General features: G+C 37.3%; 1 protein-coding gene across 1 annotated transcript in view; it reads left to right on the plus strand.

Moving 5' to 3' along the window:
- Positions 1–17,629, plus strand: part of DYNC1I1 (dynein, cytoplasmic 1, intermediate chain 1) — a 277,749-nt gene that overhangs the window by 14,027 nt on the left and 246,093 nt on the right. Inside the window, exons 3-4 of the mRNA XM_012647409.1 lie at positions 2,246–2,318; positions 13,393–13,452. Coding sequence (XP_012502863.1) covers positions 2,246–2,318; positions 13,393–13,452 — 133 coding nt within the window. The remainder of the gene's footprint in view (positions 1–2,245; positions 2,319–13,392; positions 13,453–17,629) is intronic.

Consider the following 17,629-nt stretch of genomic DNA (forward strand, 5'->3'; position numbering starts at 1 on the left):
TAGTAGTAGTAGTAGTAATATCAGGGTTGGCTGCTTCTGTTTATTGAGTTAATTGCCAAATTTTTATTATGCTATGTAGACTAATAGATTATGTAACTTCTGAATGTGGAGAAAGACATCCTCTAATTTGACCAGTGAAGAGGTATCAAAAAGGTAAAGATGTGAAAAGAAGAAAGAAGTAGGTTCATGAATGTAGATGGAGTCACAGTAACTGTCTTAATCCAGTTGTCCTCACCAGGATCCCCATGTGCAGGTGCCCACGGGTAGGTGACATAAATGAGTGTGGCAGCTGGTGAACAAGCACCCTATTCTTAAAGGCCAAATGACCTCTTTACAGCTCAAGCTGCTTGAGCTCATGTGGGAACATGGACCCGATTTTTCCATATCTTTCAATTTTTCATGAGAAGCTAAAAATTCAAATATTTATGCGATAATATCTTAAATGTTAATGACTTTTATTAAAAACAGTTATGGGCTAAATTTATCATGAGGGCTGGCAACTTGCGACCTCTGGCTTTGACTCTGAATTTTTTTAAAAAAATCATAAAATACTGTAATCAAACTTAAAATAAAAAAAAGAAATAATCATCCCAGCACTGCTATTGTAACAAATCATCTTGTCTATGTACCTTTTAATCCTTGTCTACCTTTGTACGTTTCTTGCCACCATAGGAATTATTGGGAGAGAGGTATAAAATTTTGTATTTTTCTTTTTTCACCTAAGGCATTATGATAAGCATTTTCTTCTGAAGGTACACTGTTTTCTGTACAGGGCTGGGTAATTTTGTAGATGAAAATATGGATAGTCTAGTATTGGCTTGAGCCGTAGGCTTTTTTTGCTTTTTTGAAACCAACATGTAAGACTGGAATTACCTCGCCCATTTCTGCCTGTTGGTGTGCTTCAGACTTGAGTATTTTGTTTTGATAAGGCCTTTCAAAACCAGTGGACACTGCTTTCAACTAAAAAAAAAGAAAGTAGAGAGTTTTGTAGGCACAAAGCTGTTTTATTTTAGCAAATCGCCTTTGTGATTTGGGACAGCACACGTCTTTTCTCATCTTGTGCTTTGAACACTTCAAAAGGTCTTTGAGGGAAAAAAAGTAATAATAACACAGTTGTATAAGACCTAACATTTATTCCAGAGCTGGCACAATATAATCACATTCCATAGGGGGTCCACTGGTCTATCATTAAGTTAATATATTTGACCATTTCTATACAATGATGGCGTGTGTCATTGCTGCTTAGCTTCAAGGGTGCAGTTGGCAGCATTAAATTCTATTACTGACTTCACAGTTGATGAGCCCTTTTGAAAACTTTCTAGAGAAAGCTGACCTATGCTGTTAGGACCCTGGGGACAGCAGCAATTACTCCTTCTCAGAGAACATCACTCTTCATTTCTTTCCCCTTCTTAAGTGATTTTTTTTTTTTTAACTTAGTGAACCACTTTGGGAGAGATGCAGTCCACTCCTACCCCACGCAAACACTGACTACTTTCAATTCTTCATAGGAAAGTTCTGGCAAGACTGGGTAACTAGAAGTCAATGAGTAAATCCCTTGCTAAGTACAGGTTTCATAGAAATGTAAGAAAATTGGCATTGAAAAAATGATAGTTTTCAGAAAAACTGAGCACAGAGTTTGCTGGAGGAGAACACATTAGGAATAGCTTAGTAAATCCTGCCCTTGTTTTGAACTTAGGAAAGTTCCACACAAATTTATGTTTTTGCTTTAATAAAATAAATATGAAAGTTAAATTGCAGAAGAATGTTATATTTCAGTTTTTAAAATTCCACTTGGAATGGCTTTTTATGTAGAAGAAACATCTTTGAAAACAATTTATATTAACTTTAACACTTCATAAAACATTAGACTAGGAAAAAGAACTTAGTAATTCTTAACACTATATATAACTCTATAGTCATAAATTTGCCTATTTGTGTGGAATTTGGACTCTTTGAAAAGTGGGGTATCTTTCAGAAGATAACTTAGGAATCAAATTAACACACTGGGATATACCTAAAGGTGCACATAAATTCTGTCATTCATTTTCCAAAATTTCAAACTAATGCTGAAATTTTCTTTAAAAAGCCAAAATTAGCAAATATTTCTTATAATCCCTGTAACTGGTTAGTCTGAAAATTGGCATACTCAATGTACCCTATTATAGAGAAAAGATTAAAATAGTGCTCTAAAAAAAGTACAACAAAAATCCCTTTTATTGGTTTTTTTTTTTTTTTTTTTTTTCAGCATATTATGGGGGTGCTGAAATTTTCTTTAAAAAGCCAAAATTAGCAAATATTTCTTATAATCCCTGTAACTGGTTAGTCTGCAAATTGGCATACTCAATGTACCCTATTATAGAGAAAAGATTAAAATAGTGCTCTAAAAAAAGTACAACAAAAATCTCTTTTATTGGTTTTAAGAGTAGTTGAATAAATTTTTAAAATGGGTGGAGAGTAGAAATATATGATAATTTTCCATTATACTAATATGATTTAATTTAAAAATTTCTTAACATAAATTGTCATAATTTATTTTGCAATTTCTACTTGTTATAGCCCACTTCTCATTTACAATCTATATTTGTGGGTTTTTCTCTTTCTCTTGATCAGTTTTGGTAGAAACAGTCCTTGCTCAGTGAATCATCTTGGACAAACAGAAAGGTTTTGGATTTAAAAAAACAATTTTATTAATAAAACATTTGAAAGGCTAGTTTTATTTATAAACATAAATGAGAAAATTCTTTAATATACTATTTGCAACACAATATTAAGAGGATACTATGCTATGGTTAATTAGTATTGAGTCAAAAATGCAAGGACATTTTAGTATAGGAAAATGTGTAACAATAATTCAGTATATAGAAAGATCAATGAAGGGAAAGTAATCATTGCAATATATACCTAAATGATACTTGAGAAATTTAAACACACTCCTTATTTTAAAGCTTAGTAAAGTGGGAATAGAAATATATTTTCTCAATATGATAAAGAATATTAATCTGAAACCAACAGCTTACTTTTTTTGCTAAATAAGAGTGAAACATGAGGCATTAACACTTTATAGTCCTTGACGAAGAACGGTTTTTGTTTAGATGAGCACGTGTCTCTCTTCCTCAGGCAATGATGTGTTCCTTGTGAGTAGGGACTAAGTAATATTTGGGGTTATATCCCTCGTATTTGATAAATGAACTACTTTGCTGATTTTTACAGATGAGGACACTGAGGTGCACAGAGAGCCTAAGTAATTTTCTCAAGTTCACATAGAACACAACAATAGTGCTAGGTTTTAACCTAGGCAAGTTGATTCAAATTTCCACAATCTATACCTGTATCCTACATTATCTCTAACAATAAGTGATACATGACCTACCCCAAAAGGTTATTGTGAGGATTAGACAAAGTAATGCTCTGTAAAGCACTTGGAAAGGAGTTTGTCATATAATAGGTATATGTGAGTTTTAGATATCATTATTATTATTATTACTGTTACGTTTTCTTCATATTTTGATTTAGCCATTTTCCCAATGGGAAGAGATCTTTTTAGATCCTGTCATAGAACATATTGGTGTCATTTTCAAATTTGGGAAGCATGCCTATATCTTCATCCAAATAATTATGTAAAAATGTTGAACATGACAAGGCCAAGGACAAATCGTAGTGTGTGGCTCTAGAGACCACTTTCTGGGATGCCCAACCTTTACACATTCATTAACTTTCAGATAGCAGCCAGAACTGAATCTATCTAAGTGGCAAACATTCAGCCCACACTTATTATTCTCATGCATGTGGATGGCTCACAAGGCACTTTGCACTAGGACTCTTCTCATGATTAGTTGTGACTCCTTAGGGTTCTCAATGACAGAACTAAACTAGAAGCTGAACTGGCCTGCAGAAATCTAGGAAAGTGTGTTGACCTCATGAACTTCACCTGACACCAAGGCATAGACTGTAGCCTGTCTCGAACCTGTCCCAGATGGAAGAAAACTTTCAAAATGATTCCAAGGATAAAATATCTCTCAATGTGATAACATACTGTATAATCTCCTGTTACAATAATAACACGTGTCCCACAACATCCTTACCAAAATAGTCAGAAGGGGAGATTTCTATTTGTCTTTGGAGAGAAGTAGCATGCAACGGATGGAGAAACGTCTTTGGAAGCACTTAACAGGAGAACAAAGGTACAAAGGGGATGGATTTAGAGGTCATTCAGGCTTTCAGCTGTACGTGCACTCCAGATTAGAATTCAGGGACTAAGGGACAGATTTCTGCAATCCTCTCTGCTCAGTTTGAACATTAGGCCTCCATATAGTTAATATTTAGTTACTCGATGGCAGAAAACTTTGATAAAATACAGATATTTGATATACTCAGCCTTTCCCTGTCTACTGCCTAGTTGAACGCTCAAATAAGGAAATTAGATTGGCCAAGAATAATTTGTTTTTGGGCAACTTGTGCTGGCTGCTTGTAGTCAGTGCTTCCTTTACTGAGTGACTTTAGGAGAAGAATATGTGATGAGGGACCACTTGGGCCTAATCCCCAACAGAAAATCCTCAGGACTTTCATATTCAACCACAATCAGATTCTGCAGGATTCTTTAGAACTACAGAAGCCACAAAGGGCTTGACCCATTTTGGTGAAAACATCATCTTCCAAGATGCTCCAATGAATCAGAGGCTAAAGGGAGGCATAAAGAAGGTATTAGTAAAGGTGGAAAGGTGCATAAAACAATGCAAGACTATGGGGAAATTTAGTAAGACTGTTAAAATTTTGTCCATACAAGATTTTTTTAAATTAGCATTATATAAAGAGAAGTTAAGAGGGTGCTACCAGCTAATTGACTTCAAGGATCAGAGATTTTTGAAGTCAGTGATTCAAGACTGGTTAAAAGTCAGTCTCTTTGGAAATTAAAATAAGATTTACACCATAGAGTTTTCTCTTTATGTAGCACATTAACTGATATAGCTAAAAGTTTTTGATATCTTATCACTCTGTCTTCAGGCAGAGTGTACTGTGTGTACCCATATGGTTATCATACAGTAAGCATCTGTTTTAGCAAGGGATTGATTAGCTTTCTTCTAGAGAAACTGCTTGCTTGACAGAAGGTCTTCTGTGTAAGATTTAGGGAAAACATGTCCTTGCTCTGTAATGGGAAGCCCTACATTTCTTTCGGAATCCGGCTCAGATCGCCTTTCTCTGTGGCTTAGTGTGGCAGGATCAGAGCTCCACATTAGGGCTCAGGTGTTAGCCAGCAGAGGGAAGTTTCTCACACAGTAAATTCAGAAAAAGTCTTCCTTAAAAGAGCCTGATATAAGTATGTAGTGCATTGTTGCAATTTTATTTCTGACTTCAGAAGATCTTTATCATCATCATTGCCAGTCCTAAGTAGAGAAATAATTGAGGTTAGGACATAAAACATTAACTCATTATTTAAATACCATACTTACTTAATTGACACCATTTTAATGAATGTGACAGATTGAGTGATATGATGGATTTAAAACATCTTTATTATTCAGTGTATTACTTTTGGAAATGGCATTTAAAAATTAGATATTTAGCCATGACATGGAGTAGATATTTTCTGTTTGGCACTATGCTCACATAGTCCCAAACTGTTTTTGCTGGCTGATTGGTAACTAGTGAGTTGTTTGACAGAGAAGACATGTGGAACAACAGTTCAGAGAAAGTGGAGGATTCAGGAGGGCTGTCTGTATTCTGCCCTGGAGCTGTCTGTCCATCTTAGAGAGAAAAGGAAGGGACAGGAAAAGTTGGGGTCCAATACATTTGCTTCAGGGACTAACATTACTACTAAGGTCATTTGGTAGAGAAGATGCCTGGACTTCTTTTGATTCTCAGCACACACCAACAATTTGGTCAGCATTTTAAAGATAAGCTTTCCTTCTTCAGTGTGGAAGTGAGTCTGAAACTCTCCCTGGGACCATGTAGTGACATCATGCCGTATAAGACTGAGTTTCTTATAAATGCTTTGGTGGATATTAAGGAAGTTAGGCAGACATACCCTGATTTATTCTTTCTTTTTTTAATAAAGAAAGTAAAAGCTATTTCTTTTGGAATCAACTTTTCCTCACTATTCACACCCATCTGTAGAAAAGTCAGGTAAGGACTGTTCATTTGTTCGTTCATTCATCTATTCATTCAATAACTAGATGAGAATGTATTATCCACAAGACACTATGCTAGACTTTCAGGAAATATAAAGATAGGGAGTTATTCTTACTTCCAAAGAGCCCCCATCTAATACATTGACAGGTTTAATTTGAAGCCCTCTAAAAAAATGTTTCTATGTAGTTACAGCTCTCAAATATGCATACTCAGAGTTGAGCAATAATGTCAGAAACCATCATGCCCAAATCATCTGTAATTAATCTGTAGTATATTCGAGTGGCACAAGTGATTTTGACTCATTACATAGAGTCTTGATACATATTAGGCACTTGGTAAATGTTTATTGACTTAAGTGTGTGTGCGTGCACATACATTCTTGCACTTGTGTGTTCTTGCACGTGCACACCTTGCAAAAGACTGAATGGGATGTGTGTAGGAATAAAAACACAGGTAAAAGCAAGGCAGCTCTCTGTGCTGTGAATTAAATCTGCAGGTATTTTTCTATTCTTCTATTCTTGTCCCGTATAGAGACAAGTTCCTTCTAAATGAGGTTATCGAGGACAGATATATTTGGAGAGGAAGTCACCTGAGCTGGGCCTTCAAGAATGCACATGTTTTGGACAAATAGAGATGAGAGGAAGGCGTTTTAGAGGATGGGCTGTAGAATGTATATCAAGGAGTCAAAAGAAAAAAGATCAAAATCTGGGAGACTAATACAACCATTGAGACAGCTGAGATTTCTGGCTTCCATATCTGCAGCTATTCATTGAATTCACCTGGGAACTTGTTATAAAAACACATATACGTAGGCCATAGATCTCAGATGAGGTCTGCGCCACTGGATTTTTATAATAGTTTTGAGGTCTGACAACTAGCTTTGGGGGAACCATTAGTCAAATAAGAAGGACTGAAGATCTAAACTAGGATTGTGGGAGAGGAGAAGGAAAAGAAAGACAGATGAGACAAGGAAGGGTGCAATGGCTTTGGTGTGTAGATGGACGGTTTAATGGGCATATGAGAAAGTAGAACTTGGAGCTCAATGGTAATTAGGACTTTGGGGTTATTTTTTGCAGAAGATATATGGACATCTGTGCGTTTGCCTAGGGTTAGAATTCAGAGGTACGGGGAGAAAACGGGACAATGGTTAGAGAAAGCCTGTCTTTATGTGGATGGAAAGAATAATGGCCCTGCCAAAAATACAGTGAGAGAGGGAGGAAAAGAACAAGATTTTCAGGGTCAGGAAACTGAAAGAAAGAACTTGCCATGAAGGAGCCAAAAGTGACCAGAATTGGAGAGATCAAAGATGGGGAATAAGAATTGACCATGGCATTTGATGATTTGGAGGTCGTTGTTATCATCATCATCATCATCATCACTTTTGTTATTATTATTGTTTATGCTGTTTTATTTTTATAGGCTGAGTTCAGGGGAATAAAATTAGTCCAGGAGTAATTCTATTTTTATGATTCTTGCCACATATCGGCATGTTACTTCCCCAAAACTGTACTAATTTAAATACTGCCAGCAATGTGTGAGAGTTCCTCAGTGACATTGAGTGTTAGCCTGACAAATAACTACTGCCTTCCAAATATTTATTGAATAGCTCTTTCTTGTAGCCAAAACTCAGAAAAGGTAAGAGCAAAAATACACTTTAGGGAAGAATTCCAAGGCTTTCTATTCTGAGGTCTAATTAAGCTGGAAAGAAGAATGGAAACCATCAACTTGCTGTTGGTAAGAGCTGAACAGGAAGAAATTAACCTCTCCTCAGAGAGCAAGGTATATGCAACACGGACAGCATATCTTTCACTCCTAAGTTATACTTTCAACAGATGGTCAAGGATTTTTTTTAGCTTTCACTACCTTCTATCTAATAAACTGAAACTGGGCAAATAAAATTGGGCCAATGAAGGGGGAATTTTTTTAAAATGTTAGATGGTAAGGAATTGGCAACAAGATTTAAAATATGAAGTTCTGTTGCTCTCTTAGTAGGTCACTGCTATTTTGAAGAATTTTGAGTTTTTGTCTCCTTCTGTAAAAATAAATATTTAAAAACAAATGGACCCAAAAATTGTAAACTAACTGTTACATGGTAGCCCTTTTTGGATGAGATGCTAGAGGCTGCATTGTCTGCTATGTTCAGTGTCAAATAAGTGAATGATTATGTTTCCATGTTGTGAGAAGCTTCTGTACCTAGTATTTTAAAACAAAGTTGGAAAACATGGCCTTAATTGGCACGTCCAGAATTGCCAATCCAACCATGGGACCACAGAACCATAGCAATGCCCCTGAGCCCAGAGCAGGTAAAACAGGATTGGATTATTCAGCATCTGTGCAAACAGCAGATCCCCTATGAAAGAGATCCGAAATCTTCCCTCAGTCCCTCAGAGAGTTAACCTAAGAGATGGGCTAAAACTGATTAGAGCAGACAAATGCAACTCATAAAAATAAGCAAACAAACAAAACTAAGATGGTTTCCCAGCCAGGAACACTGGACAGAAATCCAACTGACGTAGTTAAAGAAAGGTTGTATCAATCAGCAAGGGCTGGTCGGTCATTCCAGGATTAGAGAACGGGGAAATCTGGGCAGCAGTGAGGGGGATTCTGATTATGGGGAAAGATGAGGCCTGGCATGTGGAGGGCAGGAAGCTCTCACAGTTAAACATTCAACTTCACCTGTTCTAATCCCAAAGACACTGCCGGTCAACTAGCTTCTCAGCAGTTCAGCTTTAAGGAAAAATTGACTTTGTCAGGCTTGTACGATTTGTCTGCCTAGCAGTTATTATTCTCATGGTAAATTGGTAAACTGACATCAAAAATATAATAGTCTAAGAAGACTTAGTAGACTAACTCAACCACCTAAATTCAATAAACTAGGCACTAATGAAAATGAGTTTATGTCCAGATTCTACCCCATCCTTCAAGACCAGATCAAATAGAATCTCTAATCTTTTCAGAGGAAGTGTGTTTCCCTGATCTGGCTTCCAAAGGTTGATGAAAGTACAGTCCAATGCCTGGCTGGCTGGCGCAGACAGGTTTCATTTGAGAAAGGAAATTATAACTGTCATTATTCTTAATCGATCTTTCTTATGTCATTGATTAATTTTTTTAGCTCATATTTATTGAAACTTTAAACTGTGCCAGGCCCCGGGCAAGTGATGAGAACTACCATCTTCCTTGTATGTTATCAGTATATCGTTAGGCATAAATATTCCTACAGCTCAATTTCTTTACCAAAATGTAAAATTCTTAAGCGCAAATCGCCTGTCCCTCCATGCACTGTGGTGCTGCATCTATGGCATGTTTTACTTTCTGCCTTGTTCTGTTAAATTATTTATATGTGTTTGATCTCCCCATAAGAAATGTAGGTTCCTTGAGCATTCTTTTGAGCCTCTATCACAGTATTTTATATATTAGGCCCCTAATAGATGTGTATTGAATAAGTAAATGAATGTCCTTATCAAAAATATTCTCTCCCCTGTATGCATTGATTGAACTATTTCAGAGACTGAAAAAAAAATACAACTAAATAATATAGTAAACAGGGTGATTTCTATATGAAAAGAATTTTTAAGAGTATATTATGTTCCTATGCATTTACTTACAATTTTACTACTTCTTTCATTTTGTAAATAAACTACCTGGCAGGATTTCAAACTGTCTAAGAAGCTGTGGGGAAAAATCATCATTTTATTTTCAATGATACAAAAATGGTTGGGAAGTAAGATCTCTGTTGATTGGTTAAATAAATTGTTCCTACTAGAGAAGAAAAAGCTAAAAGGCAGTTTAATAATCATTCTATGTTTTAAAATATTAAGCAGAGAAGAACCTGAAAGGGCCTCGAGGCCTATATGCTCACTTTGCTGAGAACAGAAAGAGATTTGCCTGATGCCGCAGTAGAGCCACCCCCAGAACACAGACCTCCTGCTCCTAGGCCAGGCATGGCCCTTTCTAAGATGCTGCCATCTGTGGGGACACTTTCCTACAAGTTTGCACAGAAGAAATTCAACAAACACTTAACATGCATTTCTAGGCTCTCTTTGGAAACACAAACAACCTTAGCCCACTTAATGTATTGGCTGTAAGTTCATTTCCAAAGAAAAAAAAAGTACATTCTGTGCAAGTAAAAATTCTGTGCAAGTCTGACCACCCCACAGATAATAATGGGAAAAGTGAAAAGAAAAGCTGGCACACTTGATAGCACTCTTGGCTTTACTCCTTACTCCACAGCTTGTTACTGACGATAACTATGAAATCTTTTGCTAGATAACATATGTGTGACGGGGACCGGGCTGCTGTGTGCTGTTAGTCACATATATAGTACCACCTTTGTTGTTTGGGCTGAGTAAATGCAAACTCCGAGTACTAATCCGTGGACTACTTAAGTGGGCAATTCTGATAGAGTCACTATTTATACTTCTTAAGGGTACAGTGAGTTCAGGTGATCTGTGCAGTAAAGTATCAGCAGAGCCAGACCACCTGGGAGCTGCTGCATTCTTCACCTGCCTGGGAGATATGGAAAAGGTCAACAAAGGTTATGCCGTCAGAAACCTCAAGGCAAATTGAGGGTGAAGTATCTGATCCCACCCCCTTCAAGGCACCGCTTCTGACAGTCAGCAAGAGCTGGAGGCTGTTCTGTCTACAGCAAAGAAATGCTCTTACATTTGACGCCCAGAGATATGTGAACAACAACTATGAATTACTTTAACGGATTCCATTACTTGCGCCATTTTAAATGAAGTGAAAGAACCAGGAAGGGCTGCTTTCCTTGAGCAGAGAATGAGTTCAGAGCAGGGTTTCTCACCCCTGGCTGTACATGAGAATCACCTGGAAAGCTTTCAAAAACACAGATAGCTGGGTCCCAGCCCAGACATTCTGATTTAATTGGTCCGGAAGTGCCCTGGGCCTGAGGCCAGGCTTCAGCAGATCACAAGTTTGGATGCTGATATATTTGGGCATCCGTGATGCTTTCAAAGTACACTGACTACTGAAAGCAACGGTCTAGTCAAGTCATTCTCCAAGGGTGGTCCCACGGTAAGCCTTGGAAACACCACCTGGGAACTTGTTAGAAATACAAATTCACAGGCACCGCTCCAGATCTACTGAATCAGCATTTCTGGGATCAGAGGTCAGTATTCTGTATTTTAATAAGCCCCTCAGGTCATTCTGATGAACATTAAAGTTTAAGAACTATTTATCTAAGTCAAGTCCTGTTGCTCCAACTGTGGTCCACAGACTGGCAGCATCTGCATTCTCTGGACCTTTTTCAAAGTGCAGAGTTTCAGGCCCACCCCACAAGACCTTCTAAATCAGGCTCTGCATTTTATCAATATTCCCAGGTATCTGTATGTTCATTAAAGTTTGAGAAACACTGGTCTAAGAAACAGTGGCCAGTAGGTGTTCTCATTGGACTTCAGTTATCATCTTTTAGAGCATTTAGATAAGAAGACAAGAGTATACCCAGAGCTTAGAAGGGAAGCTGTGAAACTGCTTCCTGGTACCTGTGCAGGAGGAGCTAACACAGGATCTGTCACACAGGTAGGGCACTGACTCAAATATTAATAGTAGACAGAGTGGTTGTGGCAGCAGTAAGAGCGGCTGCTGTTTATCAACTGGTTATGATGTACTTTATAGGATCTCTGTAGAAAACCAGAGAAAGATTCATTCATTCAACAAATATTATATAAGCACGTGTGCCAGGCACAGTTCCAGGCATAGCCCTGTAATTTAGGGATGTAGCCGTCCCTGCCATTGAGAGGTTTAAGTCCAGGGTCAAACAACAAACAGTAATAAATAAACTGATTCATAATAAAATCATAGGTAAAGATGAGTGCTATGAAGAAAGTAAAACCGAGTAAAGGAAGGAAATGCAGAATGATAAAGAAGTGCTACTTGAGATCAGGCGGGGAAGCAGGGAAGCCTCTCTGAGGAGGTGACATTTGAAGCAAGACATGAAAGAAGCAAGTCACTAGCCACACAGCTGTTTAGGGGAAGAACATCGAGGAGGACGCAAGAGTGAGCATAAAGTGAGGGAGAAGAAGAGTGGTTGGAGCTGTTTGGAAGATAGCTGCAGGCCACCACAAATTGTTTTATAAGCTACGGTAAGTCTTTACAGACAAGGAAACTTGTTAGAAATAACAACTTGTTAGAAATAACAAGAGAGCGAGGCCTCTCAAATCCAGGGTACCCACTGACCACCTGGGGACCTTGTGAGACTCTAGTGCGGAGTCGGTAAGTCTGGGGTGGAACCTGAATTTATGCATTTCCAGCAAGTTCCCAAGAGATGCTGATGCTACGGGGCCACACTTACAGTAAACAACAGGCTGTTGGGGCTGAGGACAGAAACAATGTCTGGTGTCACACAGCTGGAAGGCCACTCTGGCAAGATTGGAGTCGCAGATGCCTGGCCACAAAGTCTGTGCTGTCCACCAGTTGCCTCCCTGATAGCCTCATGCCTGATTCACCTGGAACTTATTTCTGAGCAGGAAATTTAAAAAGCCTGCCTGAAAAAGGTCCTTGTTTGTACTCTGTTTGCAGAAGAGCTGTTTACCCCCTCTTATTTCAAAGGAGAAATGACGGGGGAAGTCAGATGCCTTGGTAACTATTGATACTTTGTGCTATTTCTTGTGCGGTATTTAAAAGATGCAGAATACAATCAATCCCTGACATCTTAGAGACAAGTGATATCGTTGGAGACCACCTTGGTGTAGGATATATAAATGAACACAAAAATACCCGTGTGTCTTGAAATCTAATGTGTTGTATTTGCAGCGCCTGGCCTGAGGAAGCCAGTTATTCACCCGGCCCTGCAGTCATGCTCCCACGGGCCTGACTTCCCAGACGCTCCTGCCCTGGCCCATTTGTACCCTTGCATTTAGTTCTCTTCACCACATGGAAGATGCTTGGAGCTCCCAGATGTGGACGGGCTCTGGGCTGTCAGAGATAGATGCAGTGGTTTACATGCTCAAATCAATAATACTTCAGTACAAAACAAAACAAAGGAGTGGAGTTTGAAAATTTGGCTCAGGGCTTTCTTCCATGAAAACAACCATAGCTTCCAATATCGAACAGATGTTCAAAGGAAACGATGGCTCCTTGCTGTCTCTTGTCGTTTGATGGTCACTAGGGGTGGAGGGGATAGGGGGACACGTTCTATGTATGTATCGTATATGCTCTTGCCTTATGAATGACATGGTTTGGTTTGGTTTGTTGCCCTCCCCTTCTGTTAATTCACTGTGTTCTTTTTCCTTTGTGCTGCACGATTAGGACCCTGCAGTGGGACACAGACCCCTCAGTGCTCCAGCTGCAGTCAGACTCAGAACTTGGGTATATGTCTGCTCTTTCGTTACTCCTTTTATTATTTCTTTGCTACACTTGTGTTGAAATGCTAGAGGTGTTGTTGCCCTCGTTTTTCTCCTCTTTTGTTGAACTTCTAGTTTGATAAGTTTATTTCTTTCTGTTAGTTTTCCTTATAAAGCTTTGAAGAAAGTCTCTCTTTGTGGAAAACACCACAAAAAGATGGCTTTCTATCTACCCTTATTAATTCCTGTTATTGTAAGACAAATACTCCCTCAAAACAAAAATAGAAACACAAACCTATACCTCTTCTCAGGTGGGGCACCCAAGGTCTATGATGGGAGATATGTTTGACTTTATCCTAACCATCCTCCTTCTTTACTAACAGGTTGCCTCAGGTTAATTTTTGTCTACAATCAGTATTAAAATGTTGTGTCTTACTTGTTTCCTTTCCTTTTCACTTTTTGGGGGACTAACGATCAGCACTCAATTTGAATTACATTTAAACAGATAAAGATTCCTGTTCAAGAGCAAGCAAATTTATTGAATACCTCAATCTCAAGACATTTCAAATATTTGATGTTGGGTACTGTCTCCTACATCCTAAAGATGATTTTTTCAGATGAAAATTTTTTATTGTCACAGGTTAAAAGATAGCTTCAGAGTTGAAGACTCTGAGTTGAATAAGACACATAGGCATATCCCCAAAACTTAGTTTATTTCTGTTATAGGATTGGAGTTATCTGTAGTCACACATGAGTTATTTCTAGTGGGGTGCTCTTACCACCTCGTCGTCAAGCTCAGGGGAACCCATTGTGCACTTCTCTTCCCACCTTCACGTTCAGTTAAATCAGCTTGAAAGCAGCCGTGGTGGAAGTATTTACACCACAGAAATTGGCAAATGCCACGAACCAGGGCTCCGCCTTCCCCCACAAGCTGGTTACTAAACGTTGATCAACATGCTCTGGATATCTCCAATTAGTGAACAGCAAATTTTATTACCATATTTTATGAAACCATTATTTTTTTCTTTCTAAATATAAACCAATGTATTCCAAAGTGAGCATTTATTAATTTATCGTATATTTTGAATTCTGAGATTCCTGGGCATATATCCCTGGATTTCTATCAATTTCAGTGCCTACTGTAGGTGTAAAAGGAGGTTGAAAGGCTAGCTGCATGTTAGATTAAATGCCGTCTGCCTGTGTCCCTTTGTGTATGCAGAAGTTCTTGGCTGACTCATGACAATGGGAAACCAAGGAACTATCCTGACACTTTAGGTAACTGATAGACTATTTTTTTTAAAATGTTACTGTATTCTTGGCTATTTAGCTGTGTAATTCATTGTATATTATATTTCAATCTGTATTATTAAATAACCAAGAAATGTGGTTTAAGTTAAGCAGAGAAACAATTACTATATAGTAAGTTATAATTCAGGAGAACTTCAGAGTGCCGTTCTTCAAAATTTCATTGTGTTAGCGAAAAAAAAGGAACTGGCAGAGACTACCCTATGCACTTAAGTTAACAGATTTTTAGACAGATTTCAGCATTGCTAAATTACACTTGCTGATGTGGAGCAGTTAGGAATTTTCCATTTATATCTGTTACCCAAGCAAAAACTCACTGTTAACTATGTAGATTAAAACTTGGGACTTTTTCTAGGGAGCTGGCATATCTGTGGCTCTCACCTTGCTTGCCACGTTTTAATTCAGAGTGGACCCATGAGTCAGAGAGAGACAAGATGATAGGAGTCTTTCCATTCACTTAGAGTGGCTTCTCTTAGAGAGTTTGGAAGGCATGTTCAGAGAATACTTGAGAGAGATTATTTTAGCCATGTTACAATTTTAAATACTGTGTTAATGAAAATTGCCCATTTCGATAGTCCTGCCATGCAAGGCACAGATATAATTTTATGAAACACACCTCAGGCAACATGATTTTTTAGAGACAGTTTTATTTCCTCTTCTTGAGCTGCGACATGGGAATGACCATAGTCCGTAGCTTGTTCTGTCACTTGATTTAACAGCTTTACTGAAGTTTAATTGATGTATAATAAACTGCACATATTTAAACGATTCAAATTCGTAAGTTTGAACATGTATGCACATCCATGAAATCATCACCACAATAAAGATAGTGAACATATTCACCATCCCCCAAAGTTTCCTCACGCCCCTTTGTCATCCACACTCCTGCCTTTCCCATTCTTCCCCATCCCCCAGAATGACTGATCTGCTTTCTGACACTATACATTACTTTGCGTTTCCTGGAATGCCACATAGATGAGATCATCCAGTAGGTTCTCTTTTGACTGATTTCTTTCACTCAGGATAATCTTTTCCAGATTCATTCAGATCAGGTGTGTATCAATAGCTCAGTCCTTTTTTTTTGCTGAGTGTTATTGCATTGTATGGCTATACCACAGTTTTTTTATCTAGTCACTTTTTATATTCATTTGGGTTGTTTACAATTTTTGCCTGTTACAAATAAAACTGCTATGAACATCATGTACAAATCTTTGTATGCACATATACTTTCATTTCTTTTGGGTAAATATCTCCAAGTAGAACGGCTGAATCATGTGGTAGATATACATTTAACCTTTTAAGAAATTGTTGAACTGTTTTCAAAGTGGTTTTACCATTATACATGGCCACCAGCAGTGTATGAGAGCCTCAATTCCTCCATATTCTTGACAACGCCTGGCTTAGACTTTTTAAAAAAAATTATTAATTTTTTAACCATTATTAAGGGGTATAGTGGTATCTCAGCTTGGTTTTAATTTGCATATCCCTAATGACTAGTGATGTTGAATATCTCTTTAGATACTTTTTTGACATCTGAATATCTCCTCTGAGGAAATGTCTCCTTAAATCGTTTATCCTTGTATATTATTTTTGAACTGGGTTATTTGTCTTCTCATTATTGAGTTTTGAGAGTTCTTTATATATTCGGATTACAATCTTTTATCTGATATATAATTTGTAAATATTTTCTCCCAGTCTGTGACTTGTCTCTTTCATTCTTTTAACAGTGTCTTTAAGAAGACAAACTATTTTGATTTTAACAAATTTCAATTTACAATTTTTTTTTTATGGATCATGCTTTTGGTGACATATTTTCAATTTTCAATGATTCCTTAAGTATTTGGTAGATTGCAACTCAACTGTTAAACAATTCAGTTTGAAATTTTATTGTGGGGAAAGGTTAAAACTACGAATTCAGTAACTCTAATAGTAATGGCACCATTGAGGTTATCTTTATTTTCCTGAGTAAGCTGCGACAGTTCATGTCCTCCAAGTAATTTGCCCATTTCATCTTCACTGGCAAATTTCTTGGCCTAAAATTGTGTATAATATTCCCTTATTATGCTTTTAGTATCAGCAGAATCTGTAGATGTAATCCTCTCCTTTCTCATATTGCCCCTGAGAAGTATTTCTATAGGTTTATTAATTTTATTGATCTTCTTAAAGAAACACTATTTGGTTTCAATGATTTTCTCTGTTTTTCTATTTTCTATTTGATTGATTTCCACTGTGGTCTTAGTTATTCTTTTTTTCTGTTTACTTTATGCTTAATTTGCTTTTCTTTTTCTAGTTTCTTAAAGTAGAAGCAGAAGTTATTGACTTGAGAACTTCCCTCATTTCCAATATAGGCGTTTATTGCTATAAAATTCCCCTTAAGCACTGTTTAGTGGTATCTTGCTAATTTGATTTTATTTTTGCCATTTTAATTCAGTTACAAAATATTTTCTAATTTCTCTTGTAATTTATTCTTTAACCAATGTGTTATTTGGAAGTGTGGTATTTAGTTTACAAATATTTGGAAATTTTCCACAGGGCTTTTTGCTATTCATTTCTAATTTAATTCTATTGTGGTGACAGAACATACTTTGTATTACTTGCATACTCTTAAATGTACTGAGACTTCTTTTATGGCCCATAGTATGGCCTGTCTTACTAAATGTTCCTTGTGCCCTTGAAAAGGGTGTGTATTCTTCTGTTGTTAGGTAAAATGTTCTATAAATGTCAATTAGGTCAAGTTGGTTGATTATATTGCTTAAATATTCTATGTCATTTACTGATTTTCTGTCTAATGGTTCTAACAATTATTGGGAGGGAAATGCTGAAGTTTCCAAGACAATTTGGCATTTTTCTATTTCTCCTTGAAATTTTTACTTCATGTATTTTGCAATTTTGTATTA

Source organism: Propithecus coquereli, unplaced genomic scaffold (genome assembly GCF_000956105.1).
Source record: "Propithecus coquereli isolate 6110/MARCELLA unplaced genomic scaffold, Pcoq_1.0 Scaffold108, whole genome shotgun sequence".
Taxonomy (NCBI): Eukaryota; Metazoa; Chordata; class Mammalia; order Primates; family Indriidae; genus Propithecus; species Propithecus coquereli.